This window comes from Corvus hawaiiensis, chromosome 14 (genome assembly GCF_020740725.1).
Source record: "Corvus hawaiiensis isolate bCorHaw1 chromosome 14, bCorHaw1.pri.cur, whole genome shotgun sequence".
NCBI lineage: Eukaryota > Metazoa > Chordata > Aves > Passeriformes > Corvidae > Corvus > Corvus hawaiiensis.
The window spans coordinates 14,643,862-14,665,627 of record NC_063226.1 but is presented as its reverse complement, the minus strand read 5'-3'; the positions used below and the strand labels follow the sequence as shown (position 1 = coordinate 14,665,627).

The window sequence follows — 21,766 nt, the reverse complement described above, 5'->3', positions numbered from 1 at the left end:
AAAGACCAACTCACCTGGAACACCAGGAGGCCCTGGACGGCCGGATACACCTTGGATGCCCTTTTCACCAGGTGAGCCTTGTGGACCAAAACCAGGAGGTCCAGGAAGCCCTTTTTCTCCAGGAAGACCTGGTATTCCTGGATCACCTGGAATACCCATTTCTCCTTTGAATGCAACACTGCCCTGAAAATAGAAAGAGCAGGATGGGAAAGATCATGTATTTACTATCAAAAAAATAAACTGTTTCATTGCTTCTGCTTTGAAAGTCTGGCAGTTTCCATCCTGCCAGCTCTCATTAGCTGCCTACATCTTGCTAACATGGTAGAGAGCAGACCCAAACCTGGCTACTTTAGTTCCTCCCAGTACATAGGTGAAATGTAGACAATAGCAGAAAGGACCCTCTGACACTGCCCAAGAGAAGCCTCAGCTTATTTCTAGAACACTGACAGACTCAGGAGGTACCTCAGTGTATCATCACTAGATTGGCATCTACTGAAGAGAAATCCTGCCTTATCACATATAGAGAAAGTGTATTTGCCAGTTCTCTTATCTGCACTATGTCAAATGCATGCAGGACTTCCCAAAACATCCATCCAGTCAAAGACAGCCTAAAATGGAACTCACAGGTTCCCCCTTAGGGCCAGGCAAACCTGGCAGTCCATCTCGTCCAGGAGTGCCATCTATGCCAGGGAGACCTGGAGGTCCTGGGAAGCCAGGGTCTCCTTTGTCACCTTTCATTCTTGGAGAAGTCAGGACATCCCCTGGGTCTCCTTTAGGACCAGGTCTGCCAGGAGCACCTGGGGTGCCTGGGAAGCCCTGAGGGGTAAAAAAAAAAAAAAAAAAAAAAAAAAAAAAAAAAAAAAAGGAAAGAAAAAAGGTATTTTAGTTTTTCTTTCACTCCCTCTCTGAGTTTGGAACAATATAAGAATCATGCATTCAAGGTAGTTATGGACAAAAAATACATATTAGATGAAAAAACTAAAGCTATTGTTTACAGATCTACCAATCATGCAAGACAAATGAGATACTCTTTTCCCACCAGAACATAACACCACCACTTACTGGTGGCCCTACAAGGCCAGTTAATCCAGGAAGCCCCTTTTCACCTTTTGGTCCAGGAAAACCAGGAGAACCTGAGTAGTGCAGAAAAACATAAAAGAAAATGTAAAAGAAACATAAAAGAAAAAAAAAAAAAAAATAAAAGAAAAACATAAATCTGGAGAGGCTACAATATCGAGCATGCCGTTTCATTGATAACTCAGTTGTTTTGAAGCCATACAAAGTTTACTCTGGGTTTTGTTTTTTGAGAGCTTCATTTTATTTGAGCAGAAAAAAATTTGCAACTCTAAGTTGAACCAGTAGTGTCAAAAAACATCATGCTTTTAAAAAGCTCCTCCATTATTCCAGGAATAGCAGTAGTAGAAGTTAATTTTTCTCTCTTAGTTAAATCTACAGCAGACCCTAAAGCTTCAATATGCAGAATGCTTGCAAGGCTGTCTTTGAACAGAGAATTATTTTTCAAAGACTAGATTTTCAAAGAATGAGTGTTTGTTTTACACATGCCCAGCTTTTTTCTTACCCACTGTGCAAAATACAACATGTACCAACTCTGCACTGGAGCTGACAACTGCACATTTGAACTTGTACACAATACACAGATATATTGTTACCATTGTACACAGTACCCTGACAGAAAAGTGACTTTATGGAATATTTTAAGCAAACCAGTGAAGACTCCAGCCCTACCTGGACTACCCGGAGGTCCCGGTGGTCCTCTCTCCCCAGGAGGCCCAGTTACCCCAGTTCCTATGCAGTTGAAGCATGTGTCTCCTCGATCACCTAAAAAGATTTGCATGCACACTTGAGCATCAGGTTTTAGAAAATATTAATAGAATTCAGCACAACAGCAACTGTTTTCTTGCTATTGATCTATAATACCAGGTCCAAAGTGACTACTTCAAGTAACTATTGCTTAAATATTAGAAGCGTCCCCCCTGCAAGTTAAACTGAAGCTTTTTGGTAGCTAGGAGTCAGACAACCAATATCAGATATGATTAGAATGCATTTATGACAGTGCAAAATAATTAAAACAAAAAAAAATGCTTTCAATAATAGAAAATAAAACCATGGACCTTTTTTTCCTCAGCAAAGTGTCCTCTTTTAAAGTAGGTACTTGACACTTCTAACTACAACTCTAAACCACAGATATCAAAATCCCAAACTTAATTAAACTCCCAGAGTGCAGAAAAAAACCTGGGAATGTTTCATTGATTTGACAATAGCCTAAATGTATTTCTTTAAAAAAAAAGGTTGGTTTCAAGAAGCTTAGGAATTTCCTTCACATACAGACTTATCTGACATTCATCAGTGTGATATTTGAGCACTTTATTTAGGTTAATGAATTAATCCTTACAATCTCCATGAGGAAAAACATTTCTCTTTGAAGTGAATGCAAAATTAAGTGAGATGCCTAAAGTCATTTATGATGTCCATGGTTGAGCTAGGAAAAGATTCTCACTTACCCATATCAGCATCCTCATTGCGAGGTTGTCTTTTTGGAAACAAGGATATATATTAAATATAACTTTCTTTTGCTTAGCAAACAAACAAACTCACTGCAGATTGACCAACTCAAATTAAGAGTCTTGTATTTATAATTTCAATGCTGCTTTCGATAAAAAATGTCAAATTTATTAATGAACTGTAAAACATTTTCACACAGACTTGGCCAGTGCTGTTACAAAGCACCCAGTTTCTATCTGTCTGGGAAATACTCATAAACCTCAAGTTCCATTTTACTTTATTCAAGATCCATGCTAGGCATTGGTTGTATCCTCAATCACTCAGGCTCCTGTGCTTTAATATTACATGAAGGAGTATCCTACACCCAAAGAAAACAGCTTTTTTACTCAAAGACATAAAATATCTGCACTCAACCCTACTGGGAAGGGGCACTGTTAATCCTTATTTAATGCAGGCTTTACATTTTTTAACAAGCTTCAAAAAAAAAGGAGAAAAATAGAAAATATAGCCATGACACTGTACCTTTTTGGCCTCGCTCCCCCGTAAAACCTTGTTGTCCTGGAATTCCTGGAGGACCTGGTGGCCCCTGCTCACATAACCCTTCCCCTAAGCAAAATCAGGAGAGGTTTAATGAGCTATTTGTGTTAGACTGACAGCAGCACCAAATACATGTATTCAGTGCAAAAATATATTTGTGTGGATATTCTAATACACTCGCATAATCACAGACCAAACGTTTTGGCAATTCAGACAGGACTGCTGGTGAAAACCCACACATGTAATTCAATCTCAAAAGGAAACAGTGATATTACACAACAATCATCAACTCTTCACAACCCCAACCATCTCCCACTGCTTCCCACAGCCTACACACTTCCATCTCCACATTACATTCTGATATTCAGCCTCATATCATAAAAACATGCCTATGAATCATCATCAGGGCAAGGGCACTTCAGATGCCAATGCCATCTAGACACTAAATTCCTCCCTGAACCATGTTAGCCCCTGTCCACTAGAACTCTCCATTCTTACATTCCATCTGCCATTCCCTACACTCCCCTTACACCAAAAAAGGAGCTAAGAGCTTTCATCCAAAGTGTCCACTCCCAAGATAACTTCATGTGGTCTACACACCAGAATACTTATGAAACTGGAATTCTGTGAAAAATTACACCTTTGACTCTCCTGCTATCACAACTCTTAGACGGAAACAGTCTTTCCAAGCATTTATTAGATCATATCATGAAAGCTGAATTTACTCAAGCCAGTGTCCAAGTGGTTACCTCCTGCTTTATGCCCAAATTTTAATATAACTGTCATTAGTTGAATTAAATAGGATGTAACATAAAATGGAAATACACTTAATTTTGTACATCCCCGCCAAATGTGCTAGACCCTGGAGAAATGTCATTATTGTGTGAGTTAGCACAAAGGTCCCTCAGGTCTGAAAAGATTCTTGTCTTCTGGTCTAGCTGAATCTCACACAAGTTCACAGCAGGGCTCACATGAAGTAGGAAAGAGGCATGATAAAGCCAGACTGCAACTCACACCACTGAATTCCCAAATTCTGTAACTGTCCTTAAGCCTTAAGTTCTCCTACAGATGTCTTGATTTGCAATGGGAGCAACTTGGAGAATGTATACAAACAGAATCGCATGGACTTCACCTGCTGATAAACTACATCTTTGGAGGTGGAATTAAAAAAACCCAAACAAACAAACCACAGAAACCCAAACCGAAACAAATGTCAAAGCTGTTTAGTCTCTTCTACTTGCTGCCTATGTGATCATCACTTACCAGGAGCAACAGATGGTGCAGGTGGTCCTGGGGGACCTGGTGGTCCTGGAGGTCCTCGTGGTCCCTCAACTCCCGGTTGCCCAGGTATAGAAACCCCAGGTAAACCTGGATCTCCCTTCTGTCCTCTCTCACCAGGTAAGCCAGGTGGGCCAGGAGGTCCAACAGTAGTGATCCCTAAGATGGGAAGGACTTAGTTCCTTGCTAGCTTAAAGGTTTACGTCACATTTTACATTTTTAGAGATATTTGTTTGAAAAATTGACTCGATACTCAACAACTAAGTTTATGATGGAAAAAAAAAAAACCCCACAGCACTAATGAAAGGAAGTATTGATGAGACAAAAGAACATATACAAGCTGTAACATTAGAATGATAATGTTCCTCTATGTGCATATATAAGGCACATACAGGTGTCACAGTTCACTCCCACTGTAGACTCAGATCAGCTCCCACCAGACTTGTCGTACACAAAACTTTCTCTGTGCAATGCAAAGGATAATGTATCTTATAGGTATGTGATATGAGATAAATTGCCCCCAGGGGCATTAAGAGAGTATCTGATTAGAATCCTCAGTTCACCACAGCAAGGGCAATGAATGTTCATAATTCCTCTCATTATCCCCAGAAGTTCAAGACCTCCCTTCAAGCTCAAAGGTGGCTCTAAATATTCTGCCTTCTGTTAGAAGGAGTGTGTAAAGACTGTGAAGCCAGTCAGACATTTGAGCATACGACTTAATTTAAAACTTGCACTCCTACCTGGAGATCCTGGCAAGCCAGGTGGGCCTGGCCTACCAGAGAATCCACGCTCCCCTTTGGCTCCTGGAAGTCCTGGCAATCCTTTGCTACCTTTTGGTCCCACTGTTGCATCAATGCCTGGTCTTGGAACAACCTGTAAATGTTTCATGCTCATGTGAAACTACTTGCCAAGAAAAGAGTCATTGGAACCATAAAGACATGTGAGGGAGGAGAAGTTCAACATACTTTGAACCTTATGCCAATGACAGGATGCTTTCCCCACTCCACTGAATTACCAGGGAAAATTCCAGTAAAGAGCACTCCCCAATAGGAAGCTGTTTTCCTGCCAAGCCAACACAGTTACAACAGGCTTCAGTGAGGCTGACTCAGTCCTGCTAGTCTGAGGTTATAGTCTAGCCTGTGTTTGTGACCTAGCAAATCCCAGAGCACAGAACTGATCTTGAAAGAAGGAAACCATTGTTTCTGTCAGTGTATATATAAAAATTTTACTGGTGCTGTTGGTGTTGTACCTGGAGATAGGACACTCAGTCAGCCAAGATCTACAATGAAACAACACCATAAACCAAATGCAGAAAAAAATAAAGGATCGGCAACTTACAATTCCAGGAGGACCAGGGGGACCCATGTCACCTTTTTCACCCTAACAATGAAATTAAGAGCATTTTTGATACTATGCAGCAGTACATAAACAAGTTATTGCAAATATTCCTCAACACTGTAATAGCAGAGGCAAAGCAATTACTACTCAGGCAGAACTGAACTCAGTAATGGCAAATTTTCAATCTATTACAGCAATAATGACAAAAATCCTGGCATACCTTTTCACCATCTCTTCCTGGAGCACCATTTATTCCAGGCCCACCAGGTAAACCCTTCAAGAAAAGGGAGATATAATCACACTCTCATCTTTTCCATATCAGAAGAAAAGCTTATAAAGAGCTTGCTTAGACTAAAAATGTATGAATTACTCACATCCCTACCAGGTTGACCAGGTTCTCCATCTTTGCCAGGCTTTCCCTTCAAAGACAAATATGCATTGAAATAAAATGCTTCAGTGGTAAAGAATTCTTATGGAAATTATGTTACTTGTTTCCCATTTTTCAATAGGCCCAACTGTATCTAGAATGCAGTCCTTGGGACAAACACATCAAAGACATCAACCATAACCAATAGAATTACCTAAACTGAAGTTATCATTTTGAAAACCTGAGCACAAAACCATGACAAGTCTCAGAGAAATGCTGGGTGAATACAGCACAAGATGATCTCCAGTTAACTACTGCTGATTCATTATGTTTACTACTCCTATTTTTACATTAGAGAAATCCTTTATTTGGAAAACAGATCCTAACTCCCTAAATACTAGAACACTCTATTTAATTAGGAAATCAGTATGACTAGTGAAACTCAATAAAACTTCATGTTTGAATTTTAACTTTCCTTTAAATCAACAAAATTTTCTCCTTAGTATCAATGAAAATACAAGATGAAGTTCTGCTCAAAGAAGTCACTTCTAAAAAACGTATTATTGCTGAACAGATTTGTCGTTGCTGCAATGAAAGCAGGGCAAGCTCCACTTTGTTCCACTTTGACCATTCACTGGGCAGACAAATGGCATTTTATTGTCAGAGTTACAGAAGCTGTGTCTGGGGGTGCCTGCTGGAACAGAACTAGAGCAGGTGATTGAGCTTCACCTAGTGAATCTTCCTCAGTGCCAAGATCAGCTCTCAGTCACTGAGAAGTTGATAATAAGACCTCACAGATTTAGTGAATCAGAGTATAATGTGATTTGTGAAGTTTGTATTTACTAGTGATGAGTTCTAACTCTCAAAACTGAGGTTTTAAGATTTCCTGTGAACATGCAGAGCTATCTGTTTGAATACATACAATGACATTTTAAAAGAGTATATCTGAAATGGCTTTGAGCTGCACAGAATCCTATGGAGCACTAAAATGCAACTTTAAAGTAACTTAATAGCTAAACTGCACTTCCAAGTATGCAACATGCCCAGATTCAGAGTAATAAAACCAAACAAAAATATTAGTAAACAAACTTTTGGCAAAAGGCATCTGACATATCCCTTCAGGACTTTTCTCCTTTTAGATCTTTGCAAATTTATGTGGTTCCCATTTACTTTTGTAGAGAGAAGCAACAATTCAAAACCCACTCAAAATATAATGAGACTTTTGGCTTGGTAAATCTGCTTGTTATGTTCTTTAAAAGAGACAAATCAAAGCCCTTCTATAAATCTCAGCAACTAAGAAGGATTTTATCTTGAGTACCAAACATTTGTTTCCACTGTATTTATTTCCTATGGAAATTGGAAAACCTATCACCAGCATGTTTCTAAACAGTGTTTATATATTGTCCAATTAACCTGAGCAGGACTTGTGTCTTGATTTTCAAAGGGGTCCATTTTGTTGATGAAACTATGCATTCAGAAGCTGTGGAAGTGAAGATACAGAATGTTTTGAGCTGGTTACAGCTTCTCTTTTCTTTGCTGGTCCAGCCCATGTTATTTTTATCCTATTTCTTAGCACTTCTATGATCTTTCTCAGCTTTTCTGAGCTGTGATATCCAAGTATGTTTAAATTCCAGGATTGATTTGAGTCTAGTCAGGAACAGAGACTCCTGCTATCCCTCGATAAAGCTATCCCAACTTGTGCCCTCCCCAGATAGCACATAAAGGCAGTCTCTTGGGAGGTGACAAATGGACTTTCAGTTTTAACAGTGTTCAGAGACTTGGTTCTGTGACTCACCTCAGCAAACCCACTGAGAATGAATTTACATATACCAGGTTATATACACCAATTATTATATACACCGATCTCATGCTGCTTGGCAACCCAGTACATAGCAAACTGAATGAAGACCCTCTCTAAAAGGAAACAGAAAGCTGCTGCTTCAGACAAGCAGTCCATAAACTTTGAAGGTTTTCACATGTTAACCTGATAACATAATCCAAACTATTTTCTCCTGCCCCCCAAACAAAGATTTACATGTAGATAATTCTATGAGAAATCACAGAGAGCCATAGCTAGAAGCACAGTCATGACCCCTGTGCATCATCTACGAGTTTGCCAGGTTACAAGGAGAAAAAAAAGCAGTCTCTTACCCAGAGGCTGATGGCCCCAACTGAATTCAACATTTGCTTAATTGTCAACAGTAACACTGAATGGAAAGATAAGTGTTTGGTTAAACAGACTACTTACTCTTTTGCCTGGTTCTCCTTGCTCACCTTTTTCACCTTTTATGCCACCGGGAAGACCCTGGACACACAAACGTCATCTTAAACTGGGCCCACAAGCCAAAGTAGAATGAAGTTACAGTTCTGATACAGATGCAACAAAATAGAACTAAGAGTTCTACTCACAGGAGGGCCTGGTGGCCCAGGAAGTCCTGGTGGGCCTGGATCACCTGGAATACCCTGTCATGCATGAGCAAAGAAAAAGAGGATTAAAGCCTCCATCACTCCCCAGAAGCTCAGTTGATTTTTTTTCTTAAATAGAATTTTTTTTTTTTTGCTGTCATTTACATTCCAAGTTATAAACGACCATATTTATTCTTTCTTTGTGTGGAATTTCAAGTGCATCTATAAATTTTATTTACTGCTCATCCTGTTTATTTAGATGATTCACTCCACTAAAAACACAACTGCCTCCTGAGTGCACTGCAGCAGCTGGTTTGGTGGCCTGCAGCTGCTATCCAATAATAAAGAGAAGAAAGAAAAAAACGAAGAAAGAACAAACAAACGCCAGATCCTGCTGAAATTACAGGAGCAACAGTCATTAGGTTACTGGTAATTGCTGAAATTGAGAGGCCATCAGGATCAAAGTATTTGTCAGAAAACCGTCACAGGATTATTGTGTTAAAAAGTTCTTGTTTTATTTGGTCTTGTTACACCTTTGTACAAGTTATTACATCTTTTCACCATTAACATAAAGAAAAGTTACAGGCTACTGAATCTGCCAAAAGTTTCTGTGCAGTTGCCATTATTTTCTTGAAGTCACCCCAGACTTTTACAAGCCCATCTATATGCTTGATTTTAGTCAGAGATCATAGGTGGAGGCACACACCAGAACTCTATGTGCATTTCACCAAAAAGTAACTGTAACATTGACATTTTTTACCAATTGCATACTACCAAGTATAAACTTAACTGAAAATAAAAACAAATTTGCAAACTTAGAAATCATTATAAATGTTGGTCAAAGGCAATGCACTCAGAATGTTTATAATTCTTAGTGCTTTAAAAGGATTGTAGATAGAATGCTTTCACTTTGTACACTTACATAAATTAGTGCAAGTATAATTAGTCCTTCAGGAATCCCTGATGACAGAAGCAAATTACTCTGACCCCAATAAAATCAGATGAATTTTTGCTTCGGCGACAGTGTGGTCAAAATGTCACCTTGTATTTTCTCAGAATTATAAAGACACACAATGCTGCTCTTTACTTTCTGTCCTATTACCCAGTTACAGACAAAACCAGAGACCTTTCTAGGATGACTGTGCACTGCAAGTGTACACCAGCACATAGTTCTAGTTAATGCCTTAGTGGTGCAAGGGTAACAAATGGTTTTGATCAAGATGAAGGGCAGAATTGCCCTACACCCCACTAAAATAAAATACTGGTGTGTCCTAAAGCTTTCTTCTCTGACACGTTTCCCAAGATAAGACAATGGAAAGGAAGAAACTGATCCAAATATCGATGGAGGAAACAAATAGTTTAAAGTTCAGTTACTACAGTGATGTTCGCAAAATAATCAGAGCACAAAAACGATCACTCAACACTTTTTCCTCAAAATATCTACTTCAACTCTTGTATTACTCAGGGTGGTATTTGAGAATATCACAAAACCTTCAAGGAAAATGTGACATCCAGGCACCTATGATCTTGCTGGTTTTGCTCAGACTGTCGATGGCACCCAGAATTACACAGTACTGCAGAATGTTCCCCAGTGAAAAAGAAAGAGAAAAAAATGTAATAACTTTAAAAATGCTAACTCTCCCAATGACCTTCTGGCATTCATGTGTGGGGAGGGATCCATACAAATCAAACCAGTATTTTGAGCTTACTTGTAACAGTATGACTGATATTTACTTTTGAGATGCCAGAAACAGGGAAAGCATTTTATTCAGACCACAAGGAATAAAGATCTTGGGGCATCACTAATAACAAAAAAAGAAGAAATTGAATTAAAATTTTTGAAAGACTTCTTCACAATAGATGACACAGATGGTTAATTAGTGGGAATCTGAAACCCCAGACTGCTTTGAAAATTGCAATTCTGGGTGTTCCAAGGAATGGGAGTATTTTAACCACTTTTGATGTTACTGTGAACTGCCTTTAAGAGAGTTTCTTTGGAATAGTTATTTTACTAAGGGAAGCAACAACTAATGTGACTGGCATGCTTTCTATTAAATGAAAAGTACTCAGGCCTGGAATATTCAGTACTCTGAGAAAAAAAAAAATAGAACCTCTGCAGTAAGAAGGATGTGAGTATATATGAGCCAAACCAACCGAGGCTGCAGCTTGATCACATGCTCACTGCAGAGGAGTGTAGTGTCCCACTCACCTGATCTCCTTTCTGAAACTCAATGTCATTTGGTCTTTTCTGTTCTCCAATTTGTCCTGGTGGCCCTGGAGGTCCCTGAAGACCTTGTTCACCCTAATGTGTAGGAAGATGCAGTTTGTTACAGGAAATACAAGCAAAAATGGCAAGCATAAGTATTTTGAAAGTAATAAGCAAAAATATCATTATGATCACCTACTCACTTTTTCACCTTTGGGTCCTTGGAAATTCAAACCCATATTACCCTGCAAAAAGTATAACTCATCAGCCCTTGGAAGTCATAAATAAACAGAAAGAGAAAGAAAAGAGTCCACCACCACCATCAATATGAGAAAGACAATACCTTGGGTCCTGGCAGCCCTGGTGGACCAGGAGGTCCCTATTGAAAAAGGAAACCAAAAACAAGTCACATAAAAGCACTTTACAAACCCCTGTAGAGAAAAACCCACACAACAGTGTTGCAGCTTTAATTCCTGTGAATTATCTCCATGCTGACAAGGCACCTTCCTTTGAAAACTCATGCTATTTTACTTCACAAATATGTAAGAAACTAGTTCTTCCCTTAAGTGAGAGAGTAAAATGAAATTAAACAGTCAGGCATTAAACGTCCTAGTCTAAATAAGCTAAATCTTACCCCATGTTTCACACAAGTGAGAAGCCTGCACAACGATTCAGCACCACTTAAAGCAAAAAGGTGTTGGGGAACAGGTTGTTTCAAAAGTATCTTATTTACACGTGCACAGTAACAGCTCCAAGGCTGAACTGAATGCATGGTTGCTGCTGTCTTCATACCAAGTGCTGACTACCATGATCTCTGCAATTCACTGACCTGCCTCTGAGAACACGAAACCAAGTAGTAACTGTCCCATTTAAGGCTTTATGAGCAACAGGTTAAAGAAACTTACCGTCAAACCTGGGGGCCCTGGGGGGCCAACTGGACCTGGTATTCCCACGGAGCCGGGTGGGCCCTGTTGAGGAAGGGAAGGAGGCCATGAGAGGCACCTTTTTATGAAAAAAAAAACCCAGTGAGAGCTGTAAGCTCAAATAACCCGAACAGCTGGCATCCCACACATGTCAAATCAATGTAGCTGACCAATAACCTACAATCTGTGCTTGTGGAAAGGCCTAAAGGGGTGTACATCATGTTAGGAGAGTTCTGCTCTTAACATCAGTGCATCTCTTTGGCTCAGATAAGGGAATGCTTTTTTGTTTGTTTTGAACTACTTTTGTGCTTTCTTTCTCTTCATGCACTGAGAGAGAACAACAAAACACTTTGTATTTGTGATTCTTCCCAGCCAGTAACAGACAATAGGAAAGCACAGATCAGAGGAGCAGAAATGCTAACAGGCTCAGTCTGGTCACAGAATAGCATGGGGCTTGCCTCTCTGTACCAGGAAATGGGAGTCTGGCTTCTGGCCAGTTCAGACTGATAGATTCATTTTCGGCTCCCCTTGTTCTTCCACTAAAGCAATGAATGGCTCAGTGGGGGAGCACAGGGCCTGGAGTCACTAGCTGTTTTCACAGAGCACTGCTGGGAGAGCAGAAACACTGTTCAGGAGGTGCAACATGAGGAGAACAGCTGAGGCATTGCCCTCTCCTTCCCACCATCCAAAACAGCAGCTACAGCCAGAAAGCCAGATGTGACTTTGACTCAGAGAGAAGAAGGGAAGGGAACTCCAGAACTGATACAAAGAATGTCTAGGAAGGGAAAAAGGCAGGGAAAGCAGAGAAGCAAGTCAGTAACTGTGAGTACTGCTGTCTGCTGGATAGCACCTTCCTGACCAGGGGACCTTTCTGCGTTCTGTGGGTCACCCTATTAAGAGCAATATGGAATCACGCACTTTCCCTCAAGCCATAAATCAGAAGTACATTAAATGTGAGCCCTGCATCTCCAAGAAAACATATGGATCCCCTAGCACCAAAGCTGCCAATTGTGCTGTAACGAAAATACTTTTCATGTTATCTTTTTGGCAGAACACAGCCTAATAGTACTTTATGCAACTTACAGGTATCCCTGGAAGACCTGGAAATCCTGGGTCACCCTTCTGTCCTGGCTGCAAGGATGTAATTATTTCACCTGCTTCACCCTAGAAGAAATACAGTTGACTTTAATTAACAACACGTCTTACAATACCTTATCACCATTTTGACTCCAAAGGGCACATAGTGGCTTCTAAGACTCTAAGAGACCCTGAACTATGCTACACCCTAGCAGTACACTTTAACATAAGCACGAGCTTCTCCAAGAATAGCTCTTTTCAGGAGAGATGAAGATTCTAAATGGCTAAACTAACAATCCTTAAAACATTTGTTTTATACAAAGATAAAATCAGCATTGATTTAAATTCCAAAAGATTAGGGGATTGAAACACAAACTCTTCACAAAATAAACATTCCAGCTTCATGTGAAAGCAGTGGATAGGACACAACAGAAAAAAGGCTCATTCAGCTTTTTCCAATGTCCCAGCTCATGAGATTAGTGCTGAGTGTGCTGTTACAACAGTTATGCTTCGTGCTCTATATTGAAGCAGTTTCTTATTGGTTTCAGGGAATATCTTTGTTTTAAAAGTATATGCTCTGATGAGATTGTTCTTTAATATCTTCAAAACAACTGGGAAGAAAAGGAGATAAGAAGAACAATTCAGCTTAACAGTCACAATTTTCCAGTACCAGTGTTATGCTGTCCTCTCAGGAGTAACTCTGTGGGTCAGGTTTCCTCTTAAATAGATTTGAATGAAAACTGATGTTTTGCGCCATGCTCAAATTGGTCAAAGGTACAACAAAACCCTTAAAAAATAAAAGGGCTTCTTAAGGTTCAACATTAGACCATGAGACTCTTTACAACATTAGGAGAAAAGGCCATCTATGTAATATAGCGTACAAAAAACATTTTCAAAAGGAACAAAAGATGTACTATTCTTGTCACTGGATATTTTAGGTCACTGTTGTTTAGTCTTTAGGAGTGCTTTGAGTATGCATAGGCAGACTAATGGTGCATTTGGGTGTTTGTAGACATTTTGTTAAACTGGATGCCTCAACACTGACCCTCACAGTCCCAAGGAAACAGCTTCAGAAAACACTCTGCTACCTCTCAAGCTACTAACCCAAACTAAGCTACAGCAGAATTTCCAGCTAGCTGCACTAGAAACACCAAGAATGTCACTCCAGATTCCAGTGGATGCACATGGTCTTGCATAAAACAAGCAGGTTACTCATGGCAGATCACACTGCACACCCATGTCTGGTAAGTACCTGGATGTGAGAGTACAGCACACTTACCTTCATACCTGGCAGACCAGGAGGTCCCTTTGTTTAAAAGAAACAAAAAAAGAAAGATCAATAGAAAGAAATCACTGGTATGTTATTTGCAAACCACTAATCAGATCTACACCATGAGGAAAACATTAAACTTATAAAATATATGGAACAGGGGAAAATAAATTTTTTATGAACTTCAGAATCAAATGGAAAAATTAGAGAAGAACTTTCACAGTGAATGTTGAGCATTAGAAGGTTTATATTTCCTTTTCTTAGCAATTTGTTTCTATATTGCCTCCTATTATCCATCCTGTCTACTACGCCTCTGTTTGTACTTTGGTTCTGACAGTCACTTTGCAGTACTGACAGTCCATCCTTGTGTTTTGTACTGAAAACACCCTACACTGTCTCTTTTTTCTGACCCATTAATCACCAGTAAGACTCTTTAGAGGTACTAAATGTCAGTACCAAGATCTTACTTCTCTGACACATATGCATGTATTTGTATTTTTCTGCAGGTGGTAAAGCATCTCAGCATGTGAAAATTCAAAGGGGTTTTTGAGATTTACCACAGCATACAGCAGAAACCTCATGTTCGTTGGACATCTAAAATGTTCTGATTAAACATTAAAAAAATTTCCTATTTATTAAATGAAAAAATGCAAAAAGAGGCTGATATTTATCTCATTTTTCACACTAGAAGTCTTTCTGTGGATTACAGGTAGTTGATTGGGAAATCTTTTACTTACAGGAGGCCCTTGTAAACCAGGAAAACCTGGACTGCCTGGGAATCCACGTTCTCCCTTAGGGATGAAGAAAATTATTAGCCAAAACCAAATCAAAACATAACAAAACCAGAAAAACAAATTTTCACTCAAAGTCTAGTGTCATTGTTAGCTTATGACTCCAGAATAGCAAATTGTATTGGAACAAGCTATAGAAAAATCTTAGTTAATTTATACAACTGATTAAAACAGAAATTTCCACAGTCACATGTTTCTGCATACTTCCAGGCAAAGTACTACACTACAGAGATGGAAAACCCATGGAATGTTATAGAAGATCAACTTTTCTTCTGGGAAAATCATAATGTGAAGCTAAGTAGCATGTCAGAATAAAGTGACTCCCTCCAACAAAGACACTGAATCAGTATTTTCAATATAATATTAAAAAATTAAGAATTAAAAAGTCTCACTGCTAAGTAATGAGATTTTCTTGGTAGCAAGAGTACTACAATGACGAGACACAGCATCTGAGCTCATTATCAGACACACCTCTCAGTTGTAAGCTACACACTTAAGGATTCGAACACAGTTTAACTATATCGGCTACAGAGTACACAATGTTGTGTCTTGGTGCTGGCAATTTCTGGCAGAACTTGTGCTTTAAGTACCAGACAATGACCCCTTCTCTCAAACAGGTGTGTAAGTCTGAATTATCTTGGAATTACCTGCACAACTCAGTAACAGCAAGTACTGTGGCACTCAACAGACTAAACCTATTGGCTTACAGTCAGGAGAACAAGAACTCTTTACCATACTATTGCTGCATTAAGATTCTTAAAGGAATTCCACCTTTGTTCCATTGCATCCTGGGATACCCTGAGGTCCTGGTGGCCCATCTTGTCCTGGCAATCCCTTTAAAGTGGAAAAGGGGAAAGAAGAGTTAGATTGCAGGATGCTCTTCTGGGCTTGAAAGACAAAAGGGAACAGATTTCTATCTATACAGCCCATTCCTACTCACAGGAAGTCCTGGTGTTCCTGGAAACCCGGGAAGCCCTGGAGGTCCCTGGAAGGAAATTAACCACATTAACCACGTGTTTGAAACAGTATGGTAGGAATGGGTGTGCAAAAGGATTTACCTAGATTTCACTAAATGTAATTGTGCAAATTTAAGTGAAGACAGAAAGAGACATCTGAATCACCTGTAAAAAAAAAGAATGCCATGCTGACATGGCATTCAAGGTTCTTACCAATCTTTCAGGGAAATAGTCCCAAAAACATAGAAAAGACAATGCAGGGCTACTGAAGTAATAGATTATAGATATATAGAGAAAATAAATAAACACACATGGAAAATGCATGTGGCCAGTGAAGTCAAAGATGTATCAATTATCACCAGCTGAGGTGTTCGACAGAAAAAGCACAGGCACAACCTAAAGGACTTCCAGACAAGCCCACCTCTCCTGTATGGACCTTAGACATACTGCCTCTACTTCAGAATACATTGAAACAAAGGTACTAGCACTTGTTTAGGTCCTGTATTGCAAAACAAATCAAGTAAGTATTGGGGCTGCTCTCCCTAATGAGTTTATGAAATACAAACAATATGTAAGATTGTATTAATTATAAAAAGTAGTACAATCTCTTCTAGCTGGTAGGTAGACTGCTCTTCAGATTTGAGTCAGGTTTTTTTCTTGTCAGTCACCACTTCTGTTAGGACCCACTCAATGCCTGTCAGTCTTTATTCATTATTCCAACATATCACCCTAAAACTGCATCAATACTTACTCTGATTCCTTTGGGTCCAATAGGCCCTGGAAGACCATCATCACCCTAAAAAACAACAAAACAAACAAGAACTCACACTCAAGCTGCAGTCTGTCTTTCTATCAAATTAAACAGTAAGCATAAACTGTTCTACATGTTCACAGTAAGTGGACTAAAAGTTATAGTAGTTGTTACTTCCTGCATTATAGGGTTCAAAATTACTTTAACTTTTGGCGTTGGACTCTGAGCTGAAAAGCATTTTTTCCAGCTGATTAACCATGATTTAGAGGAAAATTTTCCTAAAGGCCACGGTGCTCTCAGGTTGCTGACAATCACAGGGTCAGGCCTCCCATGCAACATCCTCCAGCGGCCTCTTGTGGGCAGAGCAGGGGAGCCACGATTCAACACGGATCAGACTGTACCAGGGTTACTTTGCATTATGATCAGCATAGAATCACAATGCAGAACTTTCTATCAAAATCTTCAGAAAATGCATTCATAGAATAAAAGTGTAACAAGAGTTTCTAGTCTAAAACTCCTGTGCTATTTCACTCTTGTTATATACAATTAATCTTCTCTTTTAGTGCAGACTTCCTTTATATTTTTCTTATCACGTGCCTATTTTTTTCTTTGCCTCTTTTTGATGTGCTTCTGTTAGGTTTATACTGTGAGCATTTATAAAAGAAATGGCTGATCCTGAATATCCTTATGTATGTTAAAGGCAAATACATTCAGAGGAATTTTACTGCTGAATTACACCATCTGAGTGTAATGATGCAATTCAGTAGTGAATAGAAATAAATGGAACCACTCCAGGGAAAGCCAGAAGCATTCCTCAGCTCTCTGCACATAGATTCAATGAGGCCCTCATTTGCATCACCCCACCCAAACCCAGCCCAGGAATCCCATCCCAGGAATGCCACCAGGTGCAAACAACAGTTTACCTACCTGGTGGGAGTCCTCAGGGCAGCTGAGAGCAGAACTCTGCTCTTATCAGTGAACTAGGCTAAGCTAGGATCTCCTTAGTGCAAGGACTAACAAAGCTACATCACAGCACCTTGCCAAACCTGTTCTTTGATCCTAATGTGCAGCACCTAGTGAAAGGATACAAGTGCACAGATAGTGCTGGCAAGTGTTTGTGTAGATAGAAGAACCGGATAGGAAACTCAGAGCAATATTTTTCCACTGGCTGACTAGTCAAACTAATCAACCAAAAAAACCTATGTTATACCCCAACAACTGAAGATTTTTACTATGAAACGAATGATAATCAGGAGTTCTGGAATTGCTTAGGATCAGCACCACAATTAAGCAAATGCTGCCCAGAACTTTCATGCCATTCAAGTGAATTGGACATACCTTTGAGCCTCTTGGACCAGGTGGTCCTTCTGGTCCTGGGAATCCAGGCAAACCTGGCTGTCCTTCCAAGCCTGGGAATCCCCTTTCCCCCTACAAAAAGAATAGGTGGTAGTGGAGGTGAAATATGACAGAAGCAAAATATGTGATAAAACACACATTTTATCTTTCTGCTTTTCTGTAGGAAGTCATCACACCGACAAACTAACACTGTGACTAAACATCTCACCTGCTTAACTACAGAAATTCCTGAACACAGACATGCATTACCTTTAATTACAGCACTTAAACCGATTTCATAGGGTGTTTATCCCATGCAAGCCCAATACAAGTACTTCTGCATGGAGCTATACAGTTGGTCTGCTACATCATCTGAAAAGCAAGACTGTGGAGGAGTGTTACTATCTCAGGCCAGGATATGAAAGGGTTAGTGTGTCCCTGAAGGAGAGAGAATGAGGAATTCGGGAGTGCCAGATAAGGAAAACATTAGGCAAAACCAGATTTTGGAGCAAGCTCTGGCATGAATTGTGTTTGCACACTAAAAAACACACCTCTGTACAAGAGGCATATCAGATGTGTGAGGGGCAAGCCAGGCTACACAGTGCCTAGTAATCTCAACCTGGTCACTCTTCTTCACATTTTTGTTAGAGAAAGTAGCATCTACAAATGGTTGCTATAACAGATTTTTAGCAGAGGGTTGGCCTTGTGTGTCATCTAAGGCTGAAGAACTGTTCTCTAAAATGCAGCTATGCCAAGGTCTCCACTCTAAACAATCATGGAATGGGGAAGCCAAGGCCTTGAAAGAAAGAGGAACATGAAGCCAAACAGCTAAGAGAAACAGAAGAGGCACCAACAGATGCTAGTGAACTGTATGTAGTATTGAAACTGAAATGAGTATTTTCCAAGCCCACTTTGAAAGTGAGCAGCAACAATGAGAGCCTTGCATGAGGAAACTGTTGCTGGGCCAACTCCTGTGGAGTTTACCAGCAAATTACCCCCAAAAGCAAACAGATTGTTTGAAGGACGGTGCTTGGGGACAGCTAAGGGAGTACATCAGACATGTCCTATGGGAACTTAACATCAAAGTTCAAAATAATTACAGTGGAAATAGCTGCACTACAATACCTATTTTTGATAAAAATTGGTTAAAGAAATGTGGCAAATTGGGTGGGAAGAGAAACCATGCTGATCCAGTTCTGAGTGGTTTTTTTTTTTTATTGTTTTCTATTTAAACAGCCCATAGATGATTCCATAAGTGACAACAGTTTTCAGATGTTGCTTCTGCCCCCAGATTTTTCTTATTGCCCACACCATACTGATTTTCATGAAGATTTGTATGCTACAAATTTGGCAGAAAAAACTGCCTGCTCACTGCAGAAACATACTGAAACTGAAAAGAAACATACCAAGTCTTCCAAAAAAAGTCAATGCCAAAAAAGACATTATATCGTTGGAGATACAATGAGATTGAAGTTCCTGGTTAGTGTGCAATGAATTTTCTTATAAATGCAAAACCTCACTAGCCAGTTCTGCTTACACAGAAAGAACTGAGGAAGTTTGGATACTTCTTGTTTCAGACTGGAAGCTACTAAACTAAAATATAAATAGCAAAGGTTTAGGTCAACTCAGATCTCCTCTTCCAATCCTGAAAATACAAGATTGTTTCCATAGCAAAATAAAGATGCACCAGCTATAGAACCACCATTCACTTGGGGAATGGGTGAGGAGTCAGATTCTGATCTTAATTGCCCTCAATCAGCTACACCAATACAGTAAAACTGCCAGCTCACAAGCTTGAACATGACTGTTGCTTGGGGGATAGAAAGAAAAAAATATAGTTGGGAAACACCCTAAAATTATGCTTTGCCGCAGCAAGATATAGCCAATTAAACAGGGATACAGAAAAATTTGGCAGAGTTCCATTTACTCTAATAATAGGACACAAGCAGGGATAGATGCAGTTTTAAAGCATGCACAAGTCATTCACATTTCTAGAATTTATTCTCCAAAATTACGTATTTATACATAGACAGTATGGGGAGAGAAACCAGAAAAATTACTTACATTGATGTGGTATACTTATGGCAAAAAAAAAAAAAAAAAAAATTAAAAATTGGAGCAAAAAAAAAAAAAAAGAAAAAGAAAAAGAAATCAGAAAAGCAGTAGTTGAACAGCCCATCTTAATGCCTAAACACATGCAAGAACAGGGCTGTACCATTTCACAAGAGAGGCACATACTGGCTTCCTGTCCTTGCTATGAAAATAGTGAACTTTAGAGTCTATAACACTTAACTATGGGTGGCTGCTCAAAACTAAATTAATGTACAAATGTCCACAGTAATATTAAGATACACAGCATGGAAGAAGTCATGCCATAGCCACCCATATTGTTCTCCACCTTTCTAAACAATAGGGTGAAAATAACAGCTGTCTCAGATTATAATGCTAGCCAACAAATTCTTCTCAATTTGAAGAGCACTAATTTAACACATTTAAAACTACAGTATCTAATGAAGACATATGCAAAACAAACACAGTGTTAGAAGTGACAGCTTAATGCAGCAAAGAAATCCCCTCTGACAGGACTTGCATGCTTCAAAACATATCAAATTTCTTCAGGATGTCATCTGTGGCTTCTTTTGTAAGATGAAACAGTTGAGGATTAATGCTCAGTGGTCACTTATCAGGATTGTAAACATTTCAGTTTGCAGGGCCACATTCGTACAGTTCAGGTCAACAGTTACGAAGCACAGACACCTACCATGGAATTATTCTTGACAAAGTGATTAACTCCTTCTTAGGAACTTGTATACAACAGTGAAAAGAAAAGCTGAGCTTGGATCACAACTGGACTAAATTTTATCATGATAAAGGCAGAAGGAAATAGGCATCTTGAGGACAAATATGGATAATTTTCTTCTGAGACTCAGAATTTCCAGGAATACACATCCAATGAGACCAATAGTATGATACCACAGAATATGTGGCTTCAGCTTGAGGTGATCAAATCAGATAACTGTCCCCCATATTTGTCAAAAATAGCATAATTAGCAGCTATTTTGAGGGGAAACTGCATCTTAGGTTCTGTGAAAAACAAGAGTCCCATCTTAAGCTAGGCGTTTCTATCACAGCCACAGCATTGTGCTGCAACATAAACTGTGTGAAGGAATTGATTAGGCTGGAAACTGGTAAAATTTACAGGGAAACTTCTTTTCAGTGAGATCAGCTCACCAACTGCTCTGAGCAGGGCCTCCCAAGCCCCAGAGGAAATTAGGAATACCTGGCTAGGGGAAGGTATGAAAACCATTTCAGCAGCAGCACTTACGCAAAACCCAAAGTAGTCCTGGGCTAAGTGCCCCCAGCCCTGGGCTTTCGGGCTTTATCAGCTGGAGCAGCTGAGACTCAGTACCACCCCCTCCTCTTCTACCCCAGTCTTTAGCAAGCTGATCTTATCAGCAGCTTTGGATCTTCTTTTCACAAGAGGTAAAAGCAGCCCAATAATCTACAAGTCTTACTGGTTTGTTTTAGAAATTGCTCTGTGTGCAGCATCTGCCCTGTTTATTTCTTTAGCTAGCTACTCAGGAACAAGCTTTTAAGCATTAAAGCAGGTTCATCTCAAAAGTGCAGAGCAATATTTAAAACCCAGTTGCCCCAGTGAAAAGTATACACTTCCTATAGTTGAAGAGTAAGAGCAATTCCTATAATCACCTGTATGTAACATTTTAATCATTCATTTCAACTTTAATACCTTTGCCAAATCCAGTTCATTTTTGAGCTGCTTACTTTGAGTAAAAGCAAACTGGCTCCCAGCTGCAATCGATTTTTATTGAGTTCTCTTTTCTTCATTATTTCATTTTAGGCATGCTTGGACTTTACTCATTTTACATTCAGGTTTAGTAAGGTGGGTTTGAGAAGACAAAGAAAACATAAGTGCACTGATTTTTGTCAGCTGTTGTACTGTGGGTTTCAAAAAAAGCTCACTGTGCTCTGATTCTTCTAGAGATAATG

The 21,766-nt window shown here is 39.5% G+C and overlaps 1 protein-coding gene across 5 annotated transcripts in view; it reads right to left on the bottom strand.

The window, feature by feature from the left end:
* Nucleotides 1–21,766, bottom strand: part of COL4A5 (collagen type IV alpha 5 chain) — an 81,708-nt gene that overhangs the window by 30,656 nt on the left and 29,286 nt on the right. For all 5 annotated transcript variants that reach the window (XM_048319111.1, XM_048319113.1, XM_048319114.1 and 2 more), the window contains exons 3-25: nucleotides 17,762–17,851; nucleotides 16,424–16,468; nucleotides 15,657–15,701; nucleotides 15,488–15,550; nucleotides 14,663–14,716; nucleotides 13,935–13,961; nucleotides 12,662–12,742; nucleotides 11,561–11,623; nucleotides 10,999–11,034; nucleotides 10,859–10,900; nucleotides 10,659–10,751; nucleotides 8,453–8,506; nucleotides 8,292–8,348; nucleotides 6,051–6,095; nucleotides 5,897–5,950; nucleotides 5,677–5,718; nucleotides 5,079–5,211; nucleotides 4,324–4,497; nucleotides 3,046–3,129; nucleotides 1,747–1,839; nucleotides 1,063–1,133; nucleotides 625–816; nucleotides 15–183 (exon numbers count right to left, since the gene is read on the bottom strand). In XM_048319111.1, the coding sequence (XP_048175068.1) occupies nucleotides 15–183; nucleotides 625–816; nucleotides 1,063–1,133; nucleotides 1,747–1,839; nucleotides 3,046–3,129; nucleotides 4,324–4,497; nucleotides 5,079–5,211; nucleotides 5,677–5,718; nucleotides 5,897–5,950; nucleotides 6,051–6,095; nucleotides 8,292–8,348; nucleotides 8,453–8,506; nucleotides 10,659–10,751; nucleotides 10,859–10,900; nucleotides 10,999–11,034; nucleotides 11,561–11,623; nucleotides 12,662–12,742; nucleotides 13,935–13,961; nucleotides 14,663–14,716; nucleotides 15,488–15,550; nucleotides 15,657–15,701; nucleotides 16,424–16,468; nucleotides 17,762–17,851 (1,807 nt within the window). The remainder of the gene's footprint in view (nucleotides 1–14; nucleotides 184–624; nucleotides 817–1,062; nucleotides 1,134–1,746; nucleotides 1,840–3,045; nucleotides 3,130–4,323; nucleotides 4,498–5,078; nucleotides 5,212–5,676; nucleotides 5,719–5,896; nucleotides 5,951–6,050; nucleotides 6,096–8,291; nucleotides 8,349–8,452; nucleotides 8,507–10,658; nucleotides 10,752–10,858; nucleotides 10,901–10,998; nucleotides 11,035–11,560; nucleotides 11,624–12,661; nucleotides 12,743–13,934; nucleotides 13,962–14,662; nucleotides 14,717–15,487; nucleotides 15,551–15,656; nucleotides 15,702–16,423; nucleotides 16,469–17,761; nucleotides 17,852–21,766) is intronic.